The 23,155-nt window shown below is 41.9% G+C and overlaps 1 protein-coding gene across 24 annotated transcripts in view; it reads left to right on the top strand.

Annotated features, from left to right (window-relative positions):
• Positions 1 to 23,155, top strand: part of UNC5C (unc-5 netrin receptor C) — a 398,952-nt gene that overhangs the window by 212,145 nt on the left and 163,652 nt on the right. For all 24 annotated transcript variants that reach the window (XR_012158488.1, XR_012158469.1, XR_012158478.1 and 21 more), the window contains exon 2: positions 8,481 to 8,702. Coding sequence is in view for 1 of the 24 variants with exons in the window: in XM_073340726.1 (XP_073196827.1) it covers positions 8,481 to 8,702 (222 nt within the window). In the remaining 23 variants the exon portion in view is untranslated. The remainder of the gene's footprint in view (positions 1 to 8,480; positions 8,703 to 23,155) is intronic.

Genomic DNA, 23,155 nt, shown 5'->3' with positions numbered 1-23,155 from the left:
TCGTGCTTCTCTTGCCTTTCTCTTCTTCCCAGAGTTCTGAGTTAGGCTAAGCAGGACAAAGCAGAGGTAATCATTCTAGCCCTTAAGTGTCATAGATGCCTTTAGTCTTCAGAGTTAACGAACTTGTCACTGGACCATCCCTGGAAACTGCTTCTCCTCGCTCACCATTGATCCAGAGTCCAAAGTCCTTCTCTCATTCAGAGCAGCTTGGAGATTTCTAGATGAGGCCTTCTCCTCTGAAGTGCAGACCTTGAAGCTGCAGAATGCTGCCTTCTACTGATAAATTGGCAATACTGGTGTTTGCTGGGCCACTAAGAAGAATAACACACTTGTTCACTGCACACTATCTTCGATTTTCTCCTTGAAGGGCTTTAAAAAGGCATCAGTACCATTCAGAAGTGAGGGGGTTGTAGCATGGCAGAGATGTTAGTTCCCATTCTTATGATAGGAATTGTTTGTTTGTTTTTGCTGAAGAGCCCCCAGGATCATCTAGTGACTCTTCAATGTATTTGTCCCCCATTCTCCAAGTGTCCCCCATTTAGACCCCTGTGGGAAGTCCCCTTGAACTGCTATATGCTAAGGTAATTCTTTAGTCAGAAACATGGGAGAATTCAGTTCTTTCCTGAGAACGTATATCTTTTGTCTCTGACCAGAATTCATCCTGAAGCAGTATTGCCAAGTTCAAGTAGGACGCCCAAAAATCATCAGATTGGTCCCAAAATCATAACATTTTTAAAAAAGATTGTATTGTGTTTTTTAGGACAGTCTCTTGGTTCTTGAACTCCCCCTGCCCATCCCCAGGGTGTGCGTATGTGACAATTAGTGTTGCCCACTCTTCCACATGTACTGTGATTGCACATGTGGTTTTTGGGCCCTGCTGCAGGAGCTCTCACCTCCACATCTGCCCGTCTCTTGCCCAGCAATTAATCCTGTCTCCCAGTCCCCAATCAGTTCTCTCCCCACCCAACCCCCACTCAGTTCAGTCCCCTAGCCCTCATCATCACCATCCCATCAGTTCATCCCCCATACCTCATTGACCCCCACCACTCTCAGTTCACCTTTCTTGCACCCACCACATCCGTTCAGAACGCACCATCAATACAGTCCCCTCAAACCATCAGCCCCCACCCTCCTCACTTCAGCCCCCCTGTAGTCCCCAGCCTCACCTCTGCTCCCTAGGGTTCTTCACCTTCCCCAAGTCTGGGAGAAGACTGCAGTGGGATCCCCTCTCTCACTTTTCAGGCTGGCAGGGAAGCAGCCACCTGGGGCTGATAGTTGGAGCGAGCTCTTGCCATGACTGGGGTAGCTGACAGGATTTCTTAGTGAAATTAAGCCTCACTTTTAGAACTCTCAAATGTCAGGATCTCCCCCCTCCCCCCCAGTTGATTCAATTGTTTATTGGCAGGTTGCCCTCCCCGCTTCTATCTCAGATGAAGTTTCTCTTCCCTGCTAGGTTGTGGCCATGCTGTCTCTTTCCCCCCCCTCCCCCGCACTTGTTAGCTTGATAGCTCTTTTTATCTGGTATGTAAATGAATTCTCATTGTCTTTCAAAGGACTTTGGAATTAAGTACTTTGGAGAAATTACATTCCTTTGTTTAAAGAACAAGGAGTACTTGTGGCACCTGAGAGGTTAACAAATTTATTTGAGCATAAGATTTTGTGGGCTAAAGCCCACTTCATCAGATGCATGCAGTGGAAAATACAGTAGGAAGATTATCTATCGAATCTATATACAGAGAACATGAAAAAATGGGGGTTGCTGTACCAACTCTAATGAGAGTAATTGATTAAGGTGGGTTATTATCAGCAGGACAAAAAAAAATTTTGTGGTGATAATCAGGATGGCCCATTTCAAACAGTTGACAAGAAGGAGTGAGTAACAGTAGGGGGAAAATTAGCATGGGGAAATGACAGGTTTCAGAGTAACAGCCGTGTTAGTCTGTATTCGCAAAAAGAAAAGGAGTACTTGTGGCACCTTAGAGACTAACATGCTCAAATAAATTGGTTAGTCTCTAAGGTGCCACAAGTACTCCATTTCTTCATGGGGAAATAGTTTTTACTTTGGCTTATCTTCACTATAGCTTCTCCCATGAGCTTAGTTAATCCTTCTCCCTCAGCGGCAGTAGCTCTCCTGTAAACATAGTGCTACCTACAAGGTGGGTTGGTCAGTATAATTATGTCACTCAGGGACATGGATTTTTCACACCCCTGAGCGACACAGTTAACCCATATAGGTCTTTAGTATAAATCTGGCCTCAGACCCATCTTCACTGCTCTGGCAATATAAAGGGGCTGTAAAGTACGTGTAAATTATTTCACATACAAGGGTCCATTGACAAATTCTTTGCCTCCTTGCTTCCTATTGGTTAGAGCCATAATGTTGTGTGCCCTTGATAGGGAAAGAGAACTACACCCAAAGGAATTACCAGTGAGTATTTTCCTTTACGGAAAATGTTTCTCCTGTAAAACAAACGATTGCCACAATCCTGATAAAGTTATATTACAGAGCTAGCACCTGCTGTTAATTTCACAGTAAATAGGAGTTGTTGCTCCAGAAAGTTTTTTAATCATAACATTACAAACTTAGCCGAAATCTCATACAAACAGTTAACTCCATCTGCCTTTATTGTAATGTATCACAAATGATCTCACTGAGTGATGGGCATCCAAATGCAAATGAAATTAGCTTTGCAACCATTCATTTTAAATTGCTCTTGAATCACTCTGAAGTAAATTCCATTCGAGAAGAATTTGCTTCAAGTCTCAGACAAAGAGATAATCGTCCTATGTATTACGATACAAGCAATAATACTTTGTCTGCAATTCAGAAATATCACGAGTTATGTGTTGGGCTGATAAGAATTAAAGCCTGATACATAGTAATAAAACTAGTGATCGAGGGATGGATAGATTGGTGTGTTCAGCACAATATTTTCTGACCCTGAGTTAGAGCTGGAATACTAGTCCATAAAAAGTGAAACCTACCATAAACTCTTCCTTTCTCATATGTTAATGCAAAAAGTGCCGCATTATGTACAGTTTCAAAAACGAATGCCCTAAAAGGATATTTTTACCTAAAATAAAGATTAAAATATAATCCTCCCACAGGTCCATCCTGTGTATGAGCCTTAGCTGGTGTAAATTGCTGCAGCTCTATTGACTTCCATCGCATTTCACCCATTTTCACTAAGTTTGGATGTGGCCCACGTTTTTTTTTTTTTCAAAACACTGTTGTAGGATGTTAAAGGAGGGAGGTAAAATAGCATCTCTAAATTCAGAGAAGCCGTTAAAGTATAAATTCAGCATGAAATTTATAGATGAAGGTGGTTTGGGTAAATTTATTTTCTTAGTATGAGTGAATTGCATGAGTGAAACCAGGTTAGCATTTTCATTAATCAGGTCTTTTGTCTTGGTAGTGTGGAGCAGTCAATAGCAACTGCTGGGTTGTACATTTTATTCCATGAAAATAAAGATGAATGTGACATTTTACAGAAGTAAACTCAGTTTGCAATAATTGGGCACAAATGGAGTCCTGTTACATAGAAGAGCACTCAAGTCTGAGAATTTGTGTTTGATCCAGGGGGCATGTTACACAGCGCATTGACAGAGTAAATGAAAATCAAGCACACGGTTCCCTTCTTCAATGTATAATTCTTTTACAGGCCATTCTTGAATGGGTATTTTTCCTGGAATGGTTAGAAAAGTTGAGATAAGTCCAGAGATAACACAAAGCAAGCCCCTTTGTTGCATTTCCATGGGATGCATTATTAAAATGTCCAAGGGAGTACTTTGGAAGGCACAGATCAGAATGTTGGGCAAGGTTCAGCCCCTTTTACATGTACAGCCACAGACATACAGACACACACACACATACAAATGTGGTCCCATCTAAATTGTAGAAACAACCATTGTTGTGAGACCTGTTATAACACAGTACCCCCACAATGTGGCTGAAACACAGTTTGATCTTACAGATTTAGGACTGAACTGTATTCTAACGAGTTGGTCAGATAAGCTTTGACAGAACAGTTTTCCATTGAAATATAAATGCTTTGAAAAAAGTCTCGATTTCTCCCAAACTTCATTTTGGAAGGGGATAAAAAGGAAAAAAGTCATGACAGTGTCAAAATGGGACATGTCAATTATTCCTTTCCAGAGGATTTTGTTTTGAATTTTTTTATTTTGTATTAAAAATTCTATCTATTATAAAATAATTTCAAAATGTAAACTAAATGTTTAGATCAAGCTTAAACATTTTTTTCCTTCATTTTCTTTTGCAGAGATTTTTGCCATTTTCCAGTTTTGTTCCAAAACACAACATAGACTAATTTCAAAATCCTCCATAAAACCAATTTTCCAATCTCTGCCCAGCTATAGTTGTAACTATGTTCCAGAATCATGCTATAGGACATATTGTAGCTGATCCTGAACAGATGTTCAAGGGAATGAGAGGCCAACCTTGTGACCCTGGTAGCCTGGGGAGTAGAGCTTTTATACCATGTGGGCACCACAAGCCTCCCAAAGCAGGTAACGTGATGGTTGGATGATTGCTACAGCACAGCTGTCTGGGAATGTAAGGAATCACATTCTGTACAAGTTTATAAGGTGTCTGAATCAGGATTCTTCTGTGAGCCCTCCATCCACCCCTAACAAAGGGCTGTCCCTAAACAACGCAATCTCACATTTGGATCTTAGTGAGGCTGTGGCATGAATCTGCAGCATGGCTAAAAGCCATTTGTTCCCATCTATACTGCAAGACTAGACACTGTTTCACCTATGTCAGGAACTGCCCTGTTGTAACTTTAGGATGACCAGATGTCCCGATTTTATAGGGACAGTCCCGATATTTGGATCTTTTTCTTATATAGGCTCCTATTATCCCCCACCCCCTTTTTTCACATTTGCTGTCTGATCACCCTATGTAACTTGGTTCCCCAACATAGCAGTTTCTACAGGATAAATAGATGGAACTTGTAAGGCCTCAGTTTCTCTGTCTGGGGGAGAATGGAACAACAGTTTGCTTTCCTGCAGCAGGAGATCTAATCACTTCTGGGAACTTAGAAGCGCAAACTGAGTTCCAGCTCTGATTCTCACAGCCCGATAAGGCTGCCTTATTACCTCTTAGCAGTGTGCAGCAGACGCTTGGGTTAGAGACCCTGAATGCTGATGGAGATGAGGCTAGCTTTGTCATATGATTGTTTTCCTTTGTTGAATACAGCAAAATCCAATCATGTTTGCATTGTAGACGTTCCTCTTTTAAGTTTTTGTTCCATATAATGTTAATTCGCTCAATCATAATAAGCATGGGGGCCTGCAAATGAATGAAAATGCCTCTCTGTGGAGAATGTAAGAAAAGGTATCGTATCTGTTTTGATTCTCTTAAGTGTGCAAATATTAAAAGAAAACCAGTATCACTGGACGCCAGAGCTTCTGTATGTGTGCTTTATCTGTATGTCTGAGAATGGTGACCGCCTATCTCACAAACATCTATCTGAATGTGGTTCAGATGCCGGAGTCTGAAGATAGCACAGCAAGAAAGAATAAATTTGGGCTTGATCGTAATATAACTTTATTTAAATTATAATAGCAATGAGGAATTAAACAGTATATTAAGGTTAAATAAGAAAACTGGCTCACAACAGGCATTTTATGAGCTAGAGCGGCTCTGGGCTTCTGGAGGGGTGTATAAGGTATGCCCTGCCCATATTCCAGCAGTCGAGAAGAGAGGCTGAGTTTGTAATAAGCAGTATTAGAAAATCCACTTGAAAATAAAAACAGTATTTAAATGCTAGAAGTGGGCACCCACAGCAGAGCAGCCCAAAGCCTACACGTATTCTTCAGATTGATCTCTCAGACTTTAGGATATAAGGAAGGAAATCTCTCCCCTCCTCCCCAGTTTCCTCTCCTTTGCCTTTTTTGGAGCTTCCAGTTACATCTTTGATAAGAACTAGTTAATTGTTCGGATAGCAGAAGTGTTGTCTTTGGTAATGTGCTGAGATCTATTGGTGAAAATAAATACATTTGTTTTTCCAGTCACCAGAAATTAGTGGAGCAGTACTTGTTTAATTATAAAACATATGTGTGCTTTGTTAGTTTCCTTCTGTCTGCTCACCAATTTGCAAATAAATGACCAGAAGGAAAAGATATATCCTGTGGCAGTTCAAGTGAAATGATTAATCTCTAATGTCTCTGTGTATGTTTAGCTGTATGTTTGTATGCATTATGAGTAGATGTATAGCAGGGAGGGACAAATCCCTCTTGCCTTAGCTCAAACCCGCTGTTATCATGAATTCCAAACTTTGACTCAAACTCATGCATTTAACTTCATATTACATTCTCGAAACACTGTGGAGAAAAAGGAAGCAGAGAGAAAAATCGAATGTTGGGAGAGCAGGTGCAGAAATAGGGTGAAAAGTGGAACATAAGGTGGTTGGAGTAAAAACAAAACCACAGAGGAAAATAATGACAGAGAAAAAATCTAATGAAAATTAAATCTGTTTTTCATACTATGTGCAGGGCACCTGCTTACAGCAGATGAGCTTTTGATAAGGGATTGGAGCCCTTTTGTCCCTATTACTTTATAGCAGAGGTTTTCCCTCTGATAGAAAAATACTGGGTCTTATTCACTACTCCATCACTCCTGGTTTGTGCTGGTCCGACTACATTTACTTCAGTGCAGTGGAGTAATGCAGTTGTGAATCAAGCCCACTATTGTTTTTGAACTGAAACACCCTGACAGAGAAAAAAACTACGAGGAGTCCGGTGGCAGCTTAGAGACGAACAGATTTCTTTGGGCATAAGCTTTCGTGGGTAAACCCCCCCGAACTTCTTCAGAGGGGAAAAAAATGGTTTCAAATGAAATGAGAAGAGGTGTGTGAACTCATATTACAGGTTTGAGATTTATAAATAGTTCAAAAGGTTCATAACACCTCAAACTGTGTAAGATTTGCTCAGGCCTACTGAAGATGAACGGTGTAACTCTACACAGCTATGTAGATAGGTACTGTATTATCTACTTCTCCAGCCTCTTTCATCTGTTGTTGTTATTCCTTATTTGTCTTTCTGTGCAAGCAGTAGCTGGAAGGAAAGGCTTTCATACCCTTTGTAATTCTGGACACAAAAAATATAGGTATGCCTAGAGTAAAGAAAGGTAACTGTCTGACATTTAATCTTCATGGAGACTGACAAGAAGAGGATAGCTAACGTTCTGTAGTATTTTTAGTTTGATATTCTGTGATGCTTTATTGATCATCACCAACGTCCATCACTGTGTATAACGATAACTGCTTCAGAGGCAGAAAAGAGGAGATTGAATGAGGCCTTCAGGACTGTCAGCTTCTTGCTGATGGATCTGTCAATAGTTACTGTTCCCTCATCCCTTTGCCACTGTGAGCTTCTTGAATGTTCTTGCATGTTGACAAGAGTTTTGCAAGTCAATGGGAAGAGGAGTATTTCTCCAGTGAATTGTCACTCTCTGATCTTGGTGATTTCTCCTGTGAAAGGAGTGGAGAGAGGATGCTTTGCCTGTAAAAAGGGGTTTTATGGAGGACGAGGCAGGAAGCTGTGTGAATTAGCTCATTTTCAATGTTTCCACTAGTTTATTGGACTGGTTTTTTTTAAAAAAAATGAATTGTTTTGTGAGCGTACTCCTGGTGAAAAGTGCTCGATTGACAGCACTGAAGAAGACCAAAGCCCTCTGTTAATCCACATAATAGGTCTGTATCCTACCATTTAGTAGCAGTTCTGTGCTCTGTGTGAAGTGAGTAAGTGGTACCAGTCCCACTTCTCTAGTGGGCATTGAGCAGGTGTACACACTACAAAAAGAAGTATCAGAATTTGGCACCCTTGTTAGCATTCTCAACAGAGAAGTCAAAGAATGAATGAAGAGGGGTAAAGTGGAAACTGACCCAGCCTCTAACTCCTAGGGTCAGTTTCATACTGAAGACCTAGAGGTAACATTCTAAGTCATTACTGGCCATGTGCGTGCACATATATTCAATTAGCATGCACACAGAGTGATATTTGTGCATGCCTATTAAGGGTGCAGAACTATATGGGTATGATTGTGCATGTCTGTGTGTAACAATTATGCCCTTGCCTTGTACTCTCAAGTGTCAGTTTAGGTTAACAGAATTTTGTACAGGGATTTAATAAGTGACAGAACCAAGTGCTAAAACTACATTCTGCCATTACTGTTCCCACTGAAGACAAATAAAAAGGAGACTTTCACAAACAGAGTTAGCAAATGAACTAGTAGAAACAGAAAGAGCAGGATGTTAAGTAGAAACACCTTTTAGGCTGCAAACAACTCTGCATTTAAACTCCACTGCAAGGACACTTCCCGTGTAATTTTTTCACTTGAAAAGGCACTCTCTTCCCTTGAGCTTTTTAGAAACACTTGTAATCTTTCACAGCCAGAATTTCAGTTGCTGTAATTTTCTAAACTTTCTACATTTCCCCTCTCCGTTTCTTTGTTACAGATGATGATTTTTTTCATGAACTTCCAGAAACCTTTCCATCTGATCCTCCAGAGCCTCTGCCTCATTTCCTCATTGAGCCTGAAGAAGCTTACATCGTAAAAAACAAACCTGTGAACTTGTACTGCAAAGCCAGCCCTGCCACCCAGATCTATTTCAAGTGCAACAGTGAATGGGTTCACCAGAAGGACCATGTGGTGGATGAGCGAGTAGATGAAACTTCTGGTGAGGCATTTGTGTTTTTTCACCATGTCATTGGGGGTGCTATTATTGGGTTTGATTCTCATTTACACTGGCGGAGCGGTGTAAAATGGACTTAGTGTAAAATGAGAATGAGGCCCAACTGTGTGCTAATTTTAAAAGACTCATAGGGTATGTCTACACTACGGAATAAGGTCGAATTTATAGAAGTCGTTTTTTTAGAAATCGGTTTTATATATTCGAGTGTGTGTGTCCCCACAGAAAATGCTCTAAGTGCATTAAGTGCAGCAACTCGGCGGAGTGCTTCCACAGTAACGAGGCTAGCATCGACTTCCGGAGCGTTGCACTGTGGGTAGCTATCCCACAGTTCCCGCAGTCTCCACTGCCCATTAGAATTCTGGGTTGAGATCCCAATGCCTGATGGGGCTAAAACATTGTCGCGGGTGGTTCTGGGTATATATCGTCAGGCCTCCCTTCCCTCCCTCCCTCTCTCCGTCAAAGGAAGGGCAGACAATCGTTTTGCGCCTTTTTTCCTGAATTACCTGTGCAGACGCCATACCACGGCAAGCATGGAGCCTGCTCAGGTAACTGTCACCGTATGTCTCCTGGGTGCTGGCAGACGCGGTACGGCATTGCTACACAGTAGCAGCAACCCATTGCCTTCTGGCAGCAGACGGTGCAATACGACTGGTAGCCGTCGTCGTCGTGTCCGAGGTGCTCCTGGCCACGTCGGCTGGGAGTGCCTGGGCAGACATGGGCGCAGGGACTAAATTTGGAGTGACTTGACCAGGTCATTCTCTTTAGTCCTGCAGTCAGTCCTATTGAACCGTCTTATGGTGAGCAGGCAGGCGATACGGATTGCTAGCAGTCGTACTGTACCATCTTCTGCCGGGCAGGCAAGAGATGAGGATGGCTAGCAGTCGTACTGTACCATCTTCTGCCGAGCAGCCATGAGATGTGGATGGCATGCAGTCCTTCTGCACCGTCTGCTGCCAGCCAAAGATGTAAAAGATAGATGGAGTGGATCAAAACAAGAAATAGACCAGACTTGTTTTGTACTCATTTGCTTCCCCCCCTCCCCTGTCTAGGGGACTCATTCCTCTAGGTCACACTGCAGTCACTCACAGAGAAGGTGCAGCGAGGTAAATCTAGCCATGTATCAATCAGAGGCCAGGCTAACCTCCTTGTTCCAATAAGAACAATAACTTAGGTGCACCATTTCTTATTGGAACCCTCCGTGAAGTCCTGCCTGAAATACTCCTTGATGTAAAGCCACCCCCTTTGTTGATTTTAGCTCCCTGAAGCCAACCCTGTAAGCCGTGTCCTCAGTCGCCCCTCCCTGCGTCAGAGCAACGGCAAACAATCGTGCATTTGAGTTGAGAGTGCTGTCCAGAGCGGTCACAATGGAGCACTCTGGGATATCTCCCGGAGGCCAATACCGTCGAATTGTGTCCACAGTACCCCAAATTCGAGCCAGCAAGGCCGATTTAAGCGCTAATCCACTTGTCAGGGGTGGAGTAAGGAAATCGATTTTAAGAGCCCTTTAAGTCGAAATAAAGGGCTTCATCGTGTGGACGGGTGCAGGTTTACATCGATTTAATGCTGCTAAATTCGACCTAAAGTCCTAGTGTAGACCAGGGCATAGTGATTTCTCCAACTAAACTGCTGCTCACTACTCCACAGAACTGGCTTCCTTGCTCACTTCTCTAATTCGGTCCATTACAGATTACTTACAATGTAGTCACACTAGGGGAGCACAGTGTTAGACAAGTTCTGAGGAGCTTTTGGAGCACTCTTATGTTGAAGGTTTAAAAGGGGAGAATATGGAAAAAGGAGAAATTACGGTTAGCCTCAGGCAAAGAAATAATTGGAAGATACAATATTCCCCCAGCCAGGAACAACGTACTGACTCCAGAGCATGCAACTGGCTGCTGTTCCATTATATTCTGCTGCCTGCTACATTGACTTGGTACTAGAGAGACCTGTAGTAAATTAGGAAGAAATGAAAGAAAGAGGCTAAATGTCCAATCCTAATCTAATCAATGCTAAAACTCCCATTGACTTCCATGGAAGATTAATTGGGCCCTCAAAATATAAAGGAAACAAAGAGGCTTAAAAACTTGAGCTATAAACAAGCCCATGTCAAAGATATGATTGTCCCAGTTTGGAAAGACTGGTAATCCAATAAGGTTCGAGTCAAGTGCAAGGGAGAGAAATGGGGCTTATTGCTGTCTTGATGGCTATGAAAAATAACTGAATATCAAGCAAGAAAGTAGCTTTCATTTGGGAATTGCACCACCACTTGGTCTAATTATTCAGAAAAATAACTCCACCAGATGTCTTGAAAGTCTCATGTGACCTGGGTTTTATTTGTTTCAGCTCATTTATTTGCGCAGAGTTCAAAAGCATATGCTTTTAACCGCACTGTAGTTCTCTCAGCTTGAGAAAGAGAAAGATAATTTGGGTTGCGGGGAAGGTTGCAGAAAGGAGAATCAGGAAAAAAAGCTTTTGGCTATGTTTGACTGTTAGTTGTAATAGGATCTTCCAACAGGTTGCAATGTGACTGTATGGGAAGAAGACTGGAAGAGGGGAATACTTCTGTTACTTAGTACATCTCCTAGTTTCATCATTCATGTGAGACTGGGAATCCACTGGAATGAACTTTCCCTGGCTTTCAGTGGATTCAGTTTTCATTTCATTTCTTCCTTAAGCTTTATTAGCATTTACATTCAGAAACTGAATAATGCCTGTCATTGCTCATTCTGTAAAATGCAGTCCAGGGTCACTTTTTAGAATTATAGACCCGGTTCTCTTCTCAGTTACACTGAGGTAAATAAAGTGTAACTTCATTGAAATCAGTAGTGCTATGTCTGTGTAGGCAAGAGGAAAAAAACAATTCTAAATGTTTGTTTTTAAATTCCTGCTCTTAATTGCTTCTGATAGCAGGAGGAGAAAGAACACTTCTCATAAATATGCCAAATCTAGGTTAGTTTTCTTAATGAAGCAGTGGGTTTAAGGAAAATAACTGTAGACCATCTGCCTCAAATGATAAAACAAATCATTTCCTATTCTTCATTCAGGCCATGGGGTGGATGAGCACAGTAACAGTAGCAATATTCATTTGTACTCAGTCAACAAACCAAGCCAGCTTGTTGTGTCCAAATATATCTTTATGCTCATGAGTTCAGATTTACTGCTGCCATGGCACATGGAGGTAGAAATTGCATCTAGTAGTGCCACCTTTTTCTCCTGCACCCCAAATAGAAATGAGGAAATCCTTTTAACCATCTTACTTATGGCCCCTTTCTGGACAGCACCTACCACCCAATTGGGTTTGAACCGAGGAATGTAACAGGGCATTTGAACAGACTAAGAAGTCACTGCTATCTGCAAAGTTGAGTATACTTGGATCACAGGTTAGAAATACTGAGCTCAATATGACTATGCAGAGAAGAATCAGAGAAAATGAATCTGAAAATCCCCCAAACTTCTGTGGTATCCCAGCTCGTTAGCTGGAAAACCCATGAAAGTTAGCATGTGTCTAATGTTAACGTCATGTCTCAGCTATGCAGTTGGCGGAATCCTACCAAGTAAAGTGCCAGATGGGAAAAGGACCCAACATCTTCATTCCCAGGGCCTTCGCTAAAGGAAAAAAAACAACTATGACAAGATAGAAAAAGAGGGTCTGAGAATATCTGGAATTACAACATCTCTAGAAAAAGGAAAAGGAGTACCTGTGGCACCTTGGAGACTAACCAATTTATTTGAGCATAAGCTTTCGTGAGCTACAGCTCACTTTATCGGATGCATCCGATGAAGTGAGCTGTAGCTCACGAAAGCTTATGCTCAAATAAATTGGTTAGTCTCCAAGGTGCCACAGGTACTCCTTTTCTTTTTGCGGATGCAGACTAACACGGCTGCTACTCTGAAACCTAACATCTCTAGAGTTTCAGAATGGGAAGAAGTTTACATTGATTAGGGAAAATAGCTTCTATAAAAATGTTTGGACCAAATATGAGTAGTTGCTAGATTACAGTGAGAGATGGGCTCTGATGTTAACATGTTGTCTCTCTCCCATCAGTTCTAGATCATCAGTAAAAACACAGAAATTATGATGTGTTTATTCTGGTTGCTAATACAGGTGAAAAATCCTTTGCAACCTAATCCCATTTTCAAAATCTGATTTTGAAAGACTTTCCCAATGCTGCAAAAGAAATTGCAGCAGAGAATGTAAATGTCCCTATCTTAAAAGAAGGTATAGCTGAAGGCTGTGTGAATGTTCTAAATGATGAAGAACAGCCTAAACTACTTCCGAAAAATGAGCTCACAGTAATGAGAGATTCTACCTTGTGGAATTTCTGCAGGGGGCTACCGAAATCTTGCAAATCAGATTGTTAGTACAATTGCATAATAGCCACACTGGAATTGTTGAAATGAAAGCTGTCCTCAGAATCTGGATTTTGCAGCCAAGTTTAGATATGAACATAAAGTGTGATATGTCTGCTGTCACATCCTACCATCATTGGAAATGGGACTGAGAACCCCTGGAAGAGAATTCGTATTGATTTTGCAGGCAAGGGAAAACAAAATGCTTGAAGTAGCCAGAAGTCAGGGCTGGCCTTACCATGAGGCTAACTGAGGTGGCCGCCTCAGGTGCCAGATTGTGGGGGAGGGGAGGAGGCACCACTAGGACCCAGGGTGTAGAAAATTGTTTCTGCTGCTGATGCCTATGTAGTCTCTCTGCTCTAGATGCACAGAGATGGTGGAGTGCTGTGCTGAAGGAAGGAGGGCACAAGAGACATAACAGGCAGGCAGGAGAAAAGGTGAGAGGGAATAACAGAAAGCAGCAGGAGCTGCATGGAGAAAGATTTGATTATTCAAACAGATATAAATGCCAGTGTTTACTATGCAGACAAGAAAAGTTACATTGGCTGTTCAGGCATTTGAAAGTTAAGTATTAAAATTTTTGAACAATGCATTTTAAGTTGTTAGCAGAGCAGTACCATGAGAGGAGTAGAACAGGAAGAAGGCAGAATTGAGACCTTTCAAAGTTTTGACCCAAGCAAGGGGGTGTGGGGGCATCATTTGAGCTCCCCGCCTCAGGTGCCAAAATGTTGTGGGCCGGCCCTGCCAGAAGTAATAGGTTTAGATAATATCACCTCTTGCAAAGCCATTGAAGAGACTTGTCTGGAGCTGGTTGACTTTGAGAAAAAGTTGTATGAGACAATGGGGCTCAGTTTATTTCTGAGGAATGATAGACATGCCTAAAGAAGAATATACAATCATTAAACATACTAGATCAGCAGCTTAGTAGCCTGCATCCATCAGGCTAGCAAAGAGCTCCGCCCATTCAAGTGTCATTGAGTCACTGCATTGATTACACCACATTTCGGACTATGTAGCCTCTGTTAGTATCCTCCACTGGTGTAGTAAATTCTAACCTAGGAGATATTGTTAACTTCTTGGTCTGCTCAAATGGTGGGCTATATTTGTCCGGCCAAACCCTAAGAACTGTCCCCCTACCTTTTTTCCCCCCGTAACATAATTTAATTAAGGTCATTACTCCAAACAGGTTAGATAGACACCTTCCATAAAGCCACATTGTGTCTTTGAGTAGATATGCGGTTGGGGAGAATGCCAGGAGCATGTAGCAGCAGATGTCCCCCTATTCCATGTGCCAGGGAGCCTCAGAGAGGAATTTTGTCTCCCTGGGGCAATTCAGTTCTCCAACACAACTAACAGTTGGTCAATGCCACAATGAAGCCTATAATAATGAACCCGAGCTCAAAAGGATTTCAGTTATATAACATTTTTATTCTGGATGCTGCTTGAGTTTCATCCTTCATCCTTCCGTGTCAGTCATAGGACCCAAGTGACTGAGACGTAGGCACATTTCTCTTTGCTGTGGTTCTGCCATGCTATCCCCCAAACAACGAGCAGGAAAGCCCTGCTGAGTTGTTTCTAAAATGCCATCTGAGAACCACATTTTCCCTCTTAAGTCCTCTTATAGCAAAGTAATGACAAGGAGAACAAGACAGAAAGGTAATGAAATGTGGAAGCAAAATAATAAAGTGTAATCATGCACTCTTTACTGTAAAAAAAAGTATTCAAAGTACTGAGAAGAGAGAAGAAAATGAAATAAAGGTGTAATGCTAAAGGTATTTGGTGTAGTAACTTATCTTCCAATTAAAAGGTAAAATGTTGGGAGAGAGAAATAAGTTTTCAGCTGTCCATGGACTCCGAAGCTTTGGAAACACTGTGAATGAAACTTGTGCAAAATCAGTTGTGCATCTCCCTGGTATGGGAAATTTGTTTAGCGTTCATAAACACAAAGGCTGCACAGCATATGCCAGGTGGTACACCAGCAGTGACACAGGATGCAGAATCAGGGTGCAATCCTGCTCCTAACAAAGAGAGTTGCTGGAAAGAAATAGTAAATGGTGTAGGAGGGTTAATTATTTTAAGAGAAAAAGAAACATTTGTATCTCTTTTCTGTGTAATTGAGGAAGTTGTTATTACGAAGTTGGGATATTATGTAGGTGCATTGCACCATGGAGTATTTTAGAGCAGTAAGTAAAGCATCAGTAGCCTCAGAGAGTATGCATATGGATGCAGCCAATCTCCATAGGAACTATTGCAACTGGTCAGAGACACTAAGAACAGTAAAAGGTGACAGGATGTTCTAGACCAAAGTGGTTCCCAAACTTTAACAACCTGTGAACCCCTTTCACTAAAATGTCAAGTGTCATGAACCCCCTCCTAAAAATGAATATTTTCAGGGATTTTCTCCTTTACCTGAGTATAAATTATAAAAGCAGTGATCTTGGAAATATAAAATGTGTTTTTATGACATACTTATTACACACTATTTATTATTAAAAAGAAAAGGAGTACTTGTGGCACCTTAGAGACTAACCAATTTATTTGAGCATGAGCTTTCGTGAGCTACAGCTCACTTCATCGGATGCATGCCGTGGAAACTGCAGCATGCATCCGATGAAGTGAGCTGTAGCTCACGAAAGCTCATGCTCAAATAAATTGGTTAGTCTCTAAGGTGCCACAAGTCCTCCTTTTCTTTTTGCGAATACAGACTAACACGGCTGTTACTCTGAAACCTATTTATTATTAATTATTTATCAGTACAGTATTTTTATTACATTATGAAAACAGCAACACTCTTCCAAGATCTCACTTTCGTAGCCTGTATCACTTTGAATAAGCCCATTATAAGACAAGGCTCCTATGTTTCATCAAGGAGTATCAGATGTGAAACAGCATGAAGATATTTAAGAAGCCAATTCAAAGAGTTCTTCCTACACAAGCATTCAGGTCTTTAGCAGTCCGGGCAAACAACACATGTTACAACAACACTTAAACTTGTTCTTTGTAATAATTTTAAAAACAATACTAGCTGCCTATTTAATTTTAAAAACAGCAAAAAATATCCACCTCCCTTTCCATTTCTTATAAGGAGTCTGGAAGTTTAAATCTCCTCAGTGTGATAGATATGCTTGCTTTGATCTGCTTAGCTCTTGGAAGTTCAGTGGCTCTGGGCTGCTGGCCCAGTGACAGCTTTGTCCGCTAGGGACAGCTCTGTCTGCCATTAGGGAATTTTTTCCCGAGAACCCCCTGTAACATTTCGTGACCCCAGTTTGGGAACCACTGATCTAGACTTATTTATTAAATTATATTAGCCTGGTAATAGAACTGTGCAAATACACTTAGAGTCGATCCCAAGAAAACAGAAGTGTCTTATCTGGAAGATCTTTGACCTCTGTTTTTGATCTTCAGCCCCATTGGAATTTTCTTCCTCTATTAAAAGTTAAGCATTTTTCTTAAAGATGTCCAAATGGGTGCTTTGTTATTCATCAGTGCTCAGCGTATCTGGCCTCATCATTTCATGTGTACAGGGAATGGCAAGCCAGAATGCGGTCCTTTTTTATGTTTTTACTGAAGTATTTTGATATTAACACAGAACAAAATCAAATATATTATAGTGAAGATTGGTGATATTTTGTTTTAAAGAGAGAAGATGAAAGTAGGAAGAAGGGCATATATGTAATGTTATGAGCTACTATCAAAAAAAGGAAACAGATACTGCAGAACTAATGCTTTGGGGGGCAAGAAAATTTCATTGATACAGCACAGGAAGGGCAAGAGCATCAATAATCATTAGTGTGATTTGTGCACTTTTTTTTTTAACTATTATGCAACTGAAAATGACTGTGGATAAGGAATTGTTGGTGTGTTTGCTTTTTATTTCCCATTTCTGCAGTACAGATAGCAGTGCAGATACACACACACTGAGTCTCTGGGACGTTACATCTTATATAGTGCTTTACATCTGTGCAAAGTGAGGTTAAATGCTACCAATCAAAATGGACTCTGCACTGCTATAAATGACTACACTGAATGCACACCAGAAAAAAATTGGGCCCACAGAGAACTAACTTCTGGGTTTTTGCCCTTTTCAGTTTATATATATTTTTGAATGACTTCTGCAGAAATATCCAGAAATGCTATATAGACAGTCTCTTGTTGTACATTGCAGTGCCCCGATATACTCTTAGTCTTCCTCTCCTTCAACCAAGGAGAAAAGAACATTTGAAACCTTTATTTCCTAGTGCTGCAGCTGCTAACTAAATAGGCACTTTAGGTCATTTAGCTAATGTTAGTGTTTTGCCGATGCATTCTCTTGCTCAGGTGCACAGGGAGAAGATGGCATATGGATTCTGTTTATCCCTTCTTCAGAGCTCACAAGAAGGAGCAAGGCAGAATAAGGACCTTTGAATGCTAGGCAGGGGATCCCTCAAACTTGCAGAGTGGAACTCACTGGCAGAGAGGAGGCATAATGAGTCTGAGGCAGGGGTGGCCAACCTGTGGCTCCAGAGCTGCATGCGGCTCTTTTGAGGTTAATATGCGGCTCCTTGCATAGGCGCTGTCTCCGGGGCTAGAGCTACAGACATTTACTTTGTTTTTCTTTAATACATAATAATAATTAATAATAAAACCACACAAATGTTTCCCCCCACACACACACACACAAACATTTGAGAGTGCTATCACTTTAAATGTCACTCAAGCCTCCCTCTTCTTCCACATCACTCCCAGTAGCCATATAGGAACCTCTCATGAGGATGAAGATTGTGTGAGAATAAGCATCATTAGTACAATAAAAGCTTTATCTACTCCACAGCTTTTACAGCTTCAAAACCAGCTGCAGGGAACTTGGCCCTCTGCGGATGAAGACCAAGGTAGCAGCCAACAGCAAGACCCCTGTGGCCATTTTTCAAAGTGGAAAAAGCTTTCTATTTTTAGCTTGAATATAGTGAAAATAACACAACTGTACAGATAAAAAGTAGTTTTTAATGCTTCAGAATTAAGAATAGGGAATTGCTATGTTCTGAGAAACAAATTCAAGATGGTGGATGCTTTTGCAGGTGCAAAAGCAAACTTTACGCTACAAAAATCCCAAATGCTTCACACAGCAGGGGAAAATATAATAATAAAGCACTTTATAATTACTTCAGATAAATTAAGTTTTATGAGGTTGTGTGGATTAAGAACACTGGGCTGGATATTCCCTCCTGTGGCAGAAACTCACAAGAAGAGAGAGGCTTTCCTGGAAACCATATAAGGTCACTTCTTATAAAGTTCTTCCACACCCTATGCTGCAAGAAGAGGAATTTTCATTCATTTAGTGTGGGAAGGGGCTAAGGTCCTCAACCCTCACTGATTCCCAGAATCCAAAAGAAAGCAGAAGGCAAGCATGAGGATCCTAAAACTGTCTTCATTGCCTCCAGGTCCTTTCCTCTCTTGCAGACAAGTTTTCTGCCATTGCCTGTCCATTTCATATCTGTATCCTACAACCTCTTCATGGGGGCTAGCAGCCAATGAGGAGGAGTTAATGCTGCTTCTGTGAGGGGCAGTGGGATCCATGGGATAGGACACCGGACTGGGGAGTCAGAAGTCTTGGATTCTAAAGTAGACTTTGCTATTGACTCAGTGTGTCCTTGCGCAAATCACTCAACTGCTCTGTGCCTCAGTTTCCTCATCTGTAAAATGGGAATAATAATGCTTGCTCACTTGTGGAAAGTGCTTTGGGAGCCTATGGATAAAAGCCACTATTTATGTATTATTATTATTTTATTATTTTATTTAGTTGTTACAGCAGGGTTAACTTCCACTCAGCTATCTTCCCTGTCTGGTGTTCTCTGTCTCTGCTCCCTTGTTTGTCCAGCAGAGGGGGTGTATGCTGCTCTTCTCTCCGGCTGTGTTGTGGATTGGGTCCCTGATGTGCAGTAATGAGAGAACAAGTAAAGTTATTTTTGGTTAAGAAATGAGCTGCCTGGATTTTATCTCATTAATTTGAGCCATTTGAGGATGCCCACACTGATTATCTCCATGTCTTTTATCCCCTCCAGCTGTCAATTTTGCTATAGCCTACCTTCCTGTTGATCCCATCCAACTCCCAGTAGGGACCCTGTGACACTTCCACGCTCACCGCAGTCTCAAATTATCTACAAATCCCCAGCCCTCCTTGATTCTTTCCATTCAAAACTCTTGTTGCTGTTTTTGACTTGTTCTTCCCAATTTCTTGTGTGTTGGTTGTACTGGTGCTGGTTTAGCATCTTGAACATTTGGAGGTTTTAAGTGGGGTTGTTTGCACCACTGATTGAGGGTGTTAGATTTGTCAGGGCTGAGGGGCAATGATTTATTGAAAGGGATTGTGTTTTCATTTGGATTTAGTTTTTGATCCTTTAGTGCTTTGTGATGTGCTTTGACTAAGGCGGCAACGAAGAGTTGAAACCATGGGTCTCAAGCTGGGCACCCGGAAAAATGGAGGCAAGCAAAATTTCTGGATACTTTTGAAAATTTTCACATATATAACCCAAAAGGTCTATTTCACCTTTCAGTGGTTTGATTCTCTGGACCAAATTCTGCACTGACTTACATCCCATGCGGTCCCACTGTCACCACTATGCTGCCTTTTCACACCCCCACCCCCCGCTGTGATAATTCTTTTATCTCCTACAAACTAAAAAATATCTCTCGTTGGTCAGGAGGTGGCGCTCTCACTGTTAGCCTGGCCAAGACCTGAGAACACTTTGGATGTGGGAACAGGCAGTAAATTCTCAGAGCCTCTGCATATCTATCTGGTGAAAGTCACTTAACTTGACAGTGCACTGGACAAAAGAACCTTTGAAAGCAGCTGCGTGTCCTTTGTTTATTGTTTGTTGTTTCTTTCTTTTTAAGTTCTCAAGATTTCTAAGTCGACTGTGAAATGCAATCCCTAACTGCCAAAAGAAAAAAATGGTGATTTTACACTTCTCCCCCCTGCCCTGTTCTGCCACATCATGGACTAAGAAAAAGGACAACTACTCAAAAAGGCTCCCCTGTGACTCCTTGTGCCACGTTGTTGATTGGCCTTATTCCCCCAACATCTATAACAGCCACTGAACTGTGACACTGCAACAAGATCATGGAAATAAGGCACTTGTACATCAGTACAGCTTCTCAAAACTCACTGAAATTAGGTGGGGTGTGTGTGTGTACACGGTCACCCCAAACTGAAAGAACCTTGGCATATATACATACCTTTTGTGAGGAAAAAAATCACATTTATTTTTAATCTTCCCTTCCTTGGTTACACGAACGCAATGTAAACATGCTTTTCAAAATTCAGAAGCTCTCTGTTGGCTTCACAGATGGCTGCAGTTCAATAGTTGTTTGTTTGTTTATTTTTTTCATGATTTCCTCAGCCTCTTCTTGCAAAGTGCTAAACAGCCATTATGCCTTTTGCCTGCACATTGAGATTCATCTGTAGGCTCTAAACTGCCTCAAAAGTGCTTCAATTTTACATGAGCACTAAGCTGGGGACTGGGAAGCATTACCCAGTGCTGAAGGCCCAGATCATTAGAAAGAGCATGTAAATCTTCTGAACCAGAAATAAAAAGTGCATAGATTTTCTTTGTGAAGTCTCAACTACAGCTTTATGTAAAACATAAAGAAGAAGGAAGAAGGAAGATCCTGGGAACTACAGGCCAGTCAGCCTCACCTCAGTCCCTGGAAAAATCATGGAGCAGGTCCTCAAAGAATCAATCCTGAAGCACTTGCATGAGAGGAAAGTGATCAGGAACAGCCAGCATGGATTCACCAAGGGAAGGTCATGCCTGACTAATCTAATCGCCTTTTATGATGAGATTACTGGTTCTGTGGATGAAGGGAAAGCAGTGGATGTATTGTTTCTTGACTTTAGCAAAGCTTTTGACACGGTCTCCCATAGTATTCTTGTCAGCAAGTTAAGGAAGTATGGGCTGGATGAATGCACCATAAGGTGGGTAGAAAGCTGGCTAAATTGTCGGGCTCAACGGGTAGTGATCAATGGCTCCATGTCTAGTTGGCAGCCGGTATCAAGTGGAGTGCCCCAGGGGTCGGTCCTGGGGCCGGTTTTATTCAATATCTTCATAAATGATCTGGAGGATGGTGTGGATTGCACTCTCAGCAAATTTGCGGATGATACTAAACTGGGAGGAGTGGTAGATACGCTGGAGGGGAGGGATAGGCTACAGAAGGACCTAGACCAATTGGAAGATTGGGCCAAAAGGAATCTGATGAGGTTCAATAAGGATAAGTGCAGGGTCCTGCACTTAGGACGGAAGAACCCAATGCACAGCTACAGACTAGGGACCGAATGGCTAGGCAGCAGTTCTGCAGAAAAGGACCTAGGGGTGACAGTGGACGAGAAGCTGGATATGAGTCAGCAGTGTGCCCTTGTTGCCAAGAAGGCCAATGGCATTTTGGGATGTATAAGTAGGGGCATAGCGAGCAGATCGAGGGACGTGATCGTTCCCCTCTATTCGACATTGGTGAGGCCTCATCTGGAGTACTGTGTCCAGTTTTGGGCCCCACACTTCAAGAAGGATGTGGATAAATTGGAGAGAGTCCAGCGAAGGGCAACAAAAATGATTAGGGGACTGGAACACATGAGTTATGAGGAGAGGCTGAGGGAGCTGGGATTGTTTAGCCTGCAGAAGAGAAGAATGAGGGGGGATTTGATAGCTGCTTTCAACTACCTGAAAGGGGGTTCCAAAGAGGATGGCTCTAGACTGTTCTCAATGGTAGCAGATGACAGAACGAGGAGTAATGGTCTCAAGTTGCAGTGGGGGAGGTTTAGATTGGATATTAGGAAAAACTTTTTCACTAAGAGGGTGGTGAAACACTGGAATGCGTTACCTAGGGAGGTGGTAGAATCTCCTTCCTTAGAGGTTTTTAAGGTCAGGCTTGACAAAGCCCTGGCTGGGATGATTTAACTGGGAATTGGTCCTGCTTTGAGCAGGGGGTTGGACTAGATGACTTCTGGGGTCCCTTCCAACCCTGATATTCTATGATTCTATGAACCTCGGCAGGTTTTTTTTCTAGCCTCTAAAAAAAAAAACACCACTGTCACACACGCCTCAACCACAGAAAAAGCATTGGGCTTTCTGTCAAGAGCTGGAGTAACTAATACAGTCACTCTCTGTCATGCCTTTCCCTCTGAACATCCCCTCCCCTATGCTCCCTTTTAGTGGTACCAGTCCGTCAAAGTATTGCTAAGGGACCACCAAATGTGACCGCGGTGACTGCTGAATGACAGGAAGCCCTGAGCTGCTATGGCTTGACACAAATGCAGATGTGTTCATGGACGAGGGCCCTATATTATTTCAGAAATTATAGATTCCAATGTAAGTATAGATGAACAATTGTACTGAAATTTCTGGAGAGATAAATTGTAGTAGGATTATTAATTTGCACCAAGGAGGGGGAAGAAACACAAAAAGCATGAGCATATGGCACTAAATGTGTGAGAGAATCACTCATTTTTGGTGCATTTTGTAGACATTTTGTACAAGTGGGGTGGAACTGGAAATTGTCTCCATAGAAGGATTTTTGTTGTGTATTTCCTTTGTGTGTGAAAATATTTTTAACAGCAAGAATAGCCAGCTCAATGTTGTTTTAAAGATATACCAGCTCATATGTCTGCTGAGGGGAGGGGGTGTGTGTGTTACTGGGGCTCTTCTACAGCTACCGCAAATGTGCAGTAAAACCTGAACCTTCAAATTCTACACCTGTCTGCACAGACAGTCCCCGGCAGCTAAATTGGTGCAGGTTTCCTGCACAAGAAGGAGGAAGCAAGATTTGGAGAGGGGATGCAAGAAAAGGAGGGCACTTACCACCAGAGAATCAGGTGCTACGCTAGCCACAAGACAGGCGTAGCCTCTGCAGAGCATCTCCAGAGCCACTCTGTGACCTGAGGAGAAAGGATTCCTTTCCACTTAGCCTCTGAACATATATAGAGTCCACTCCCGCTACTTGGTCTCTGGATTAGGATTAGAATTTGTGCTTGAGTTTAGAATTTGTGCCTCTGTGTTCTAGGTAGACTGTGCGTGAGATCATGATGATAATAAAATTGTATATATTCCTCTCTTTGATCATGA

The sequence above is a fragment of the Lepidochelys kempii genome, chromosome 4, assembly GCF_965140265.1.
Source record: "Lepidochelys kempii isolate rLepKem1 chromosome 4, rLepKem1.hap2, whole genome shotgun sequence".
Lineage (NCBI taxonomy): Eukaryota > Metazoa > Chordata > Testudines > Cheloniidae > Lepidochelys > Lepidochelys kempii.
This window is presented reverse-complemented; position numbering and strand designations above follow the sequence as displayed.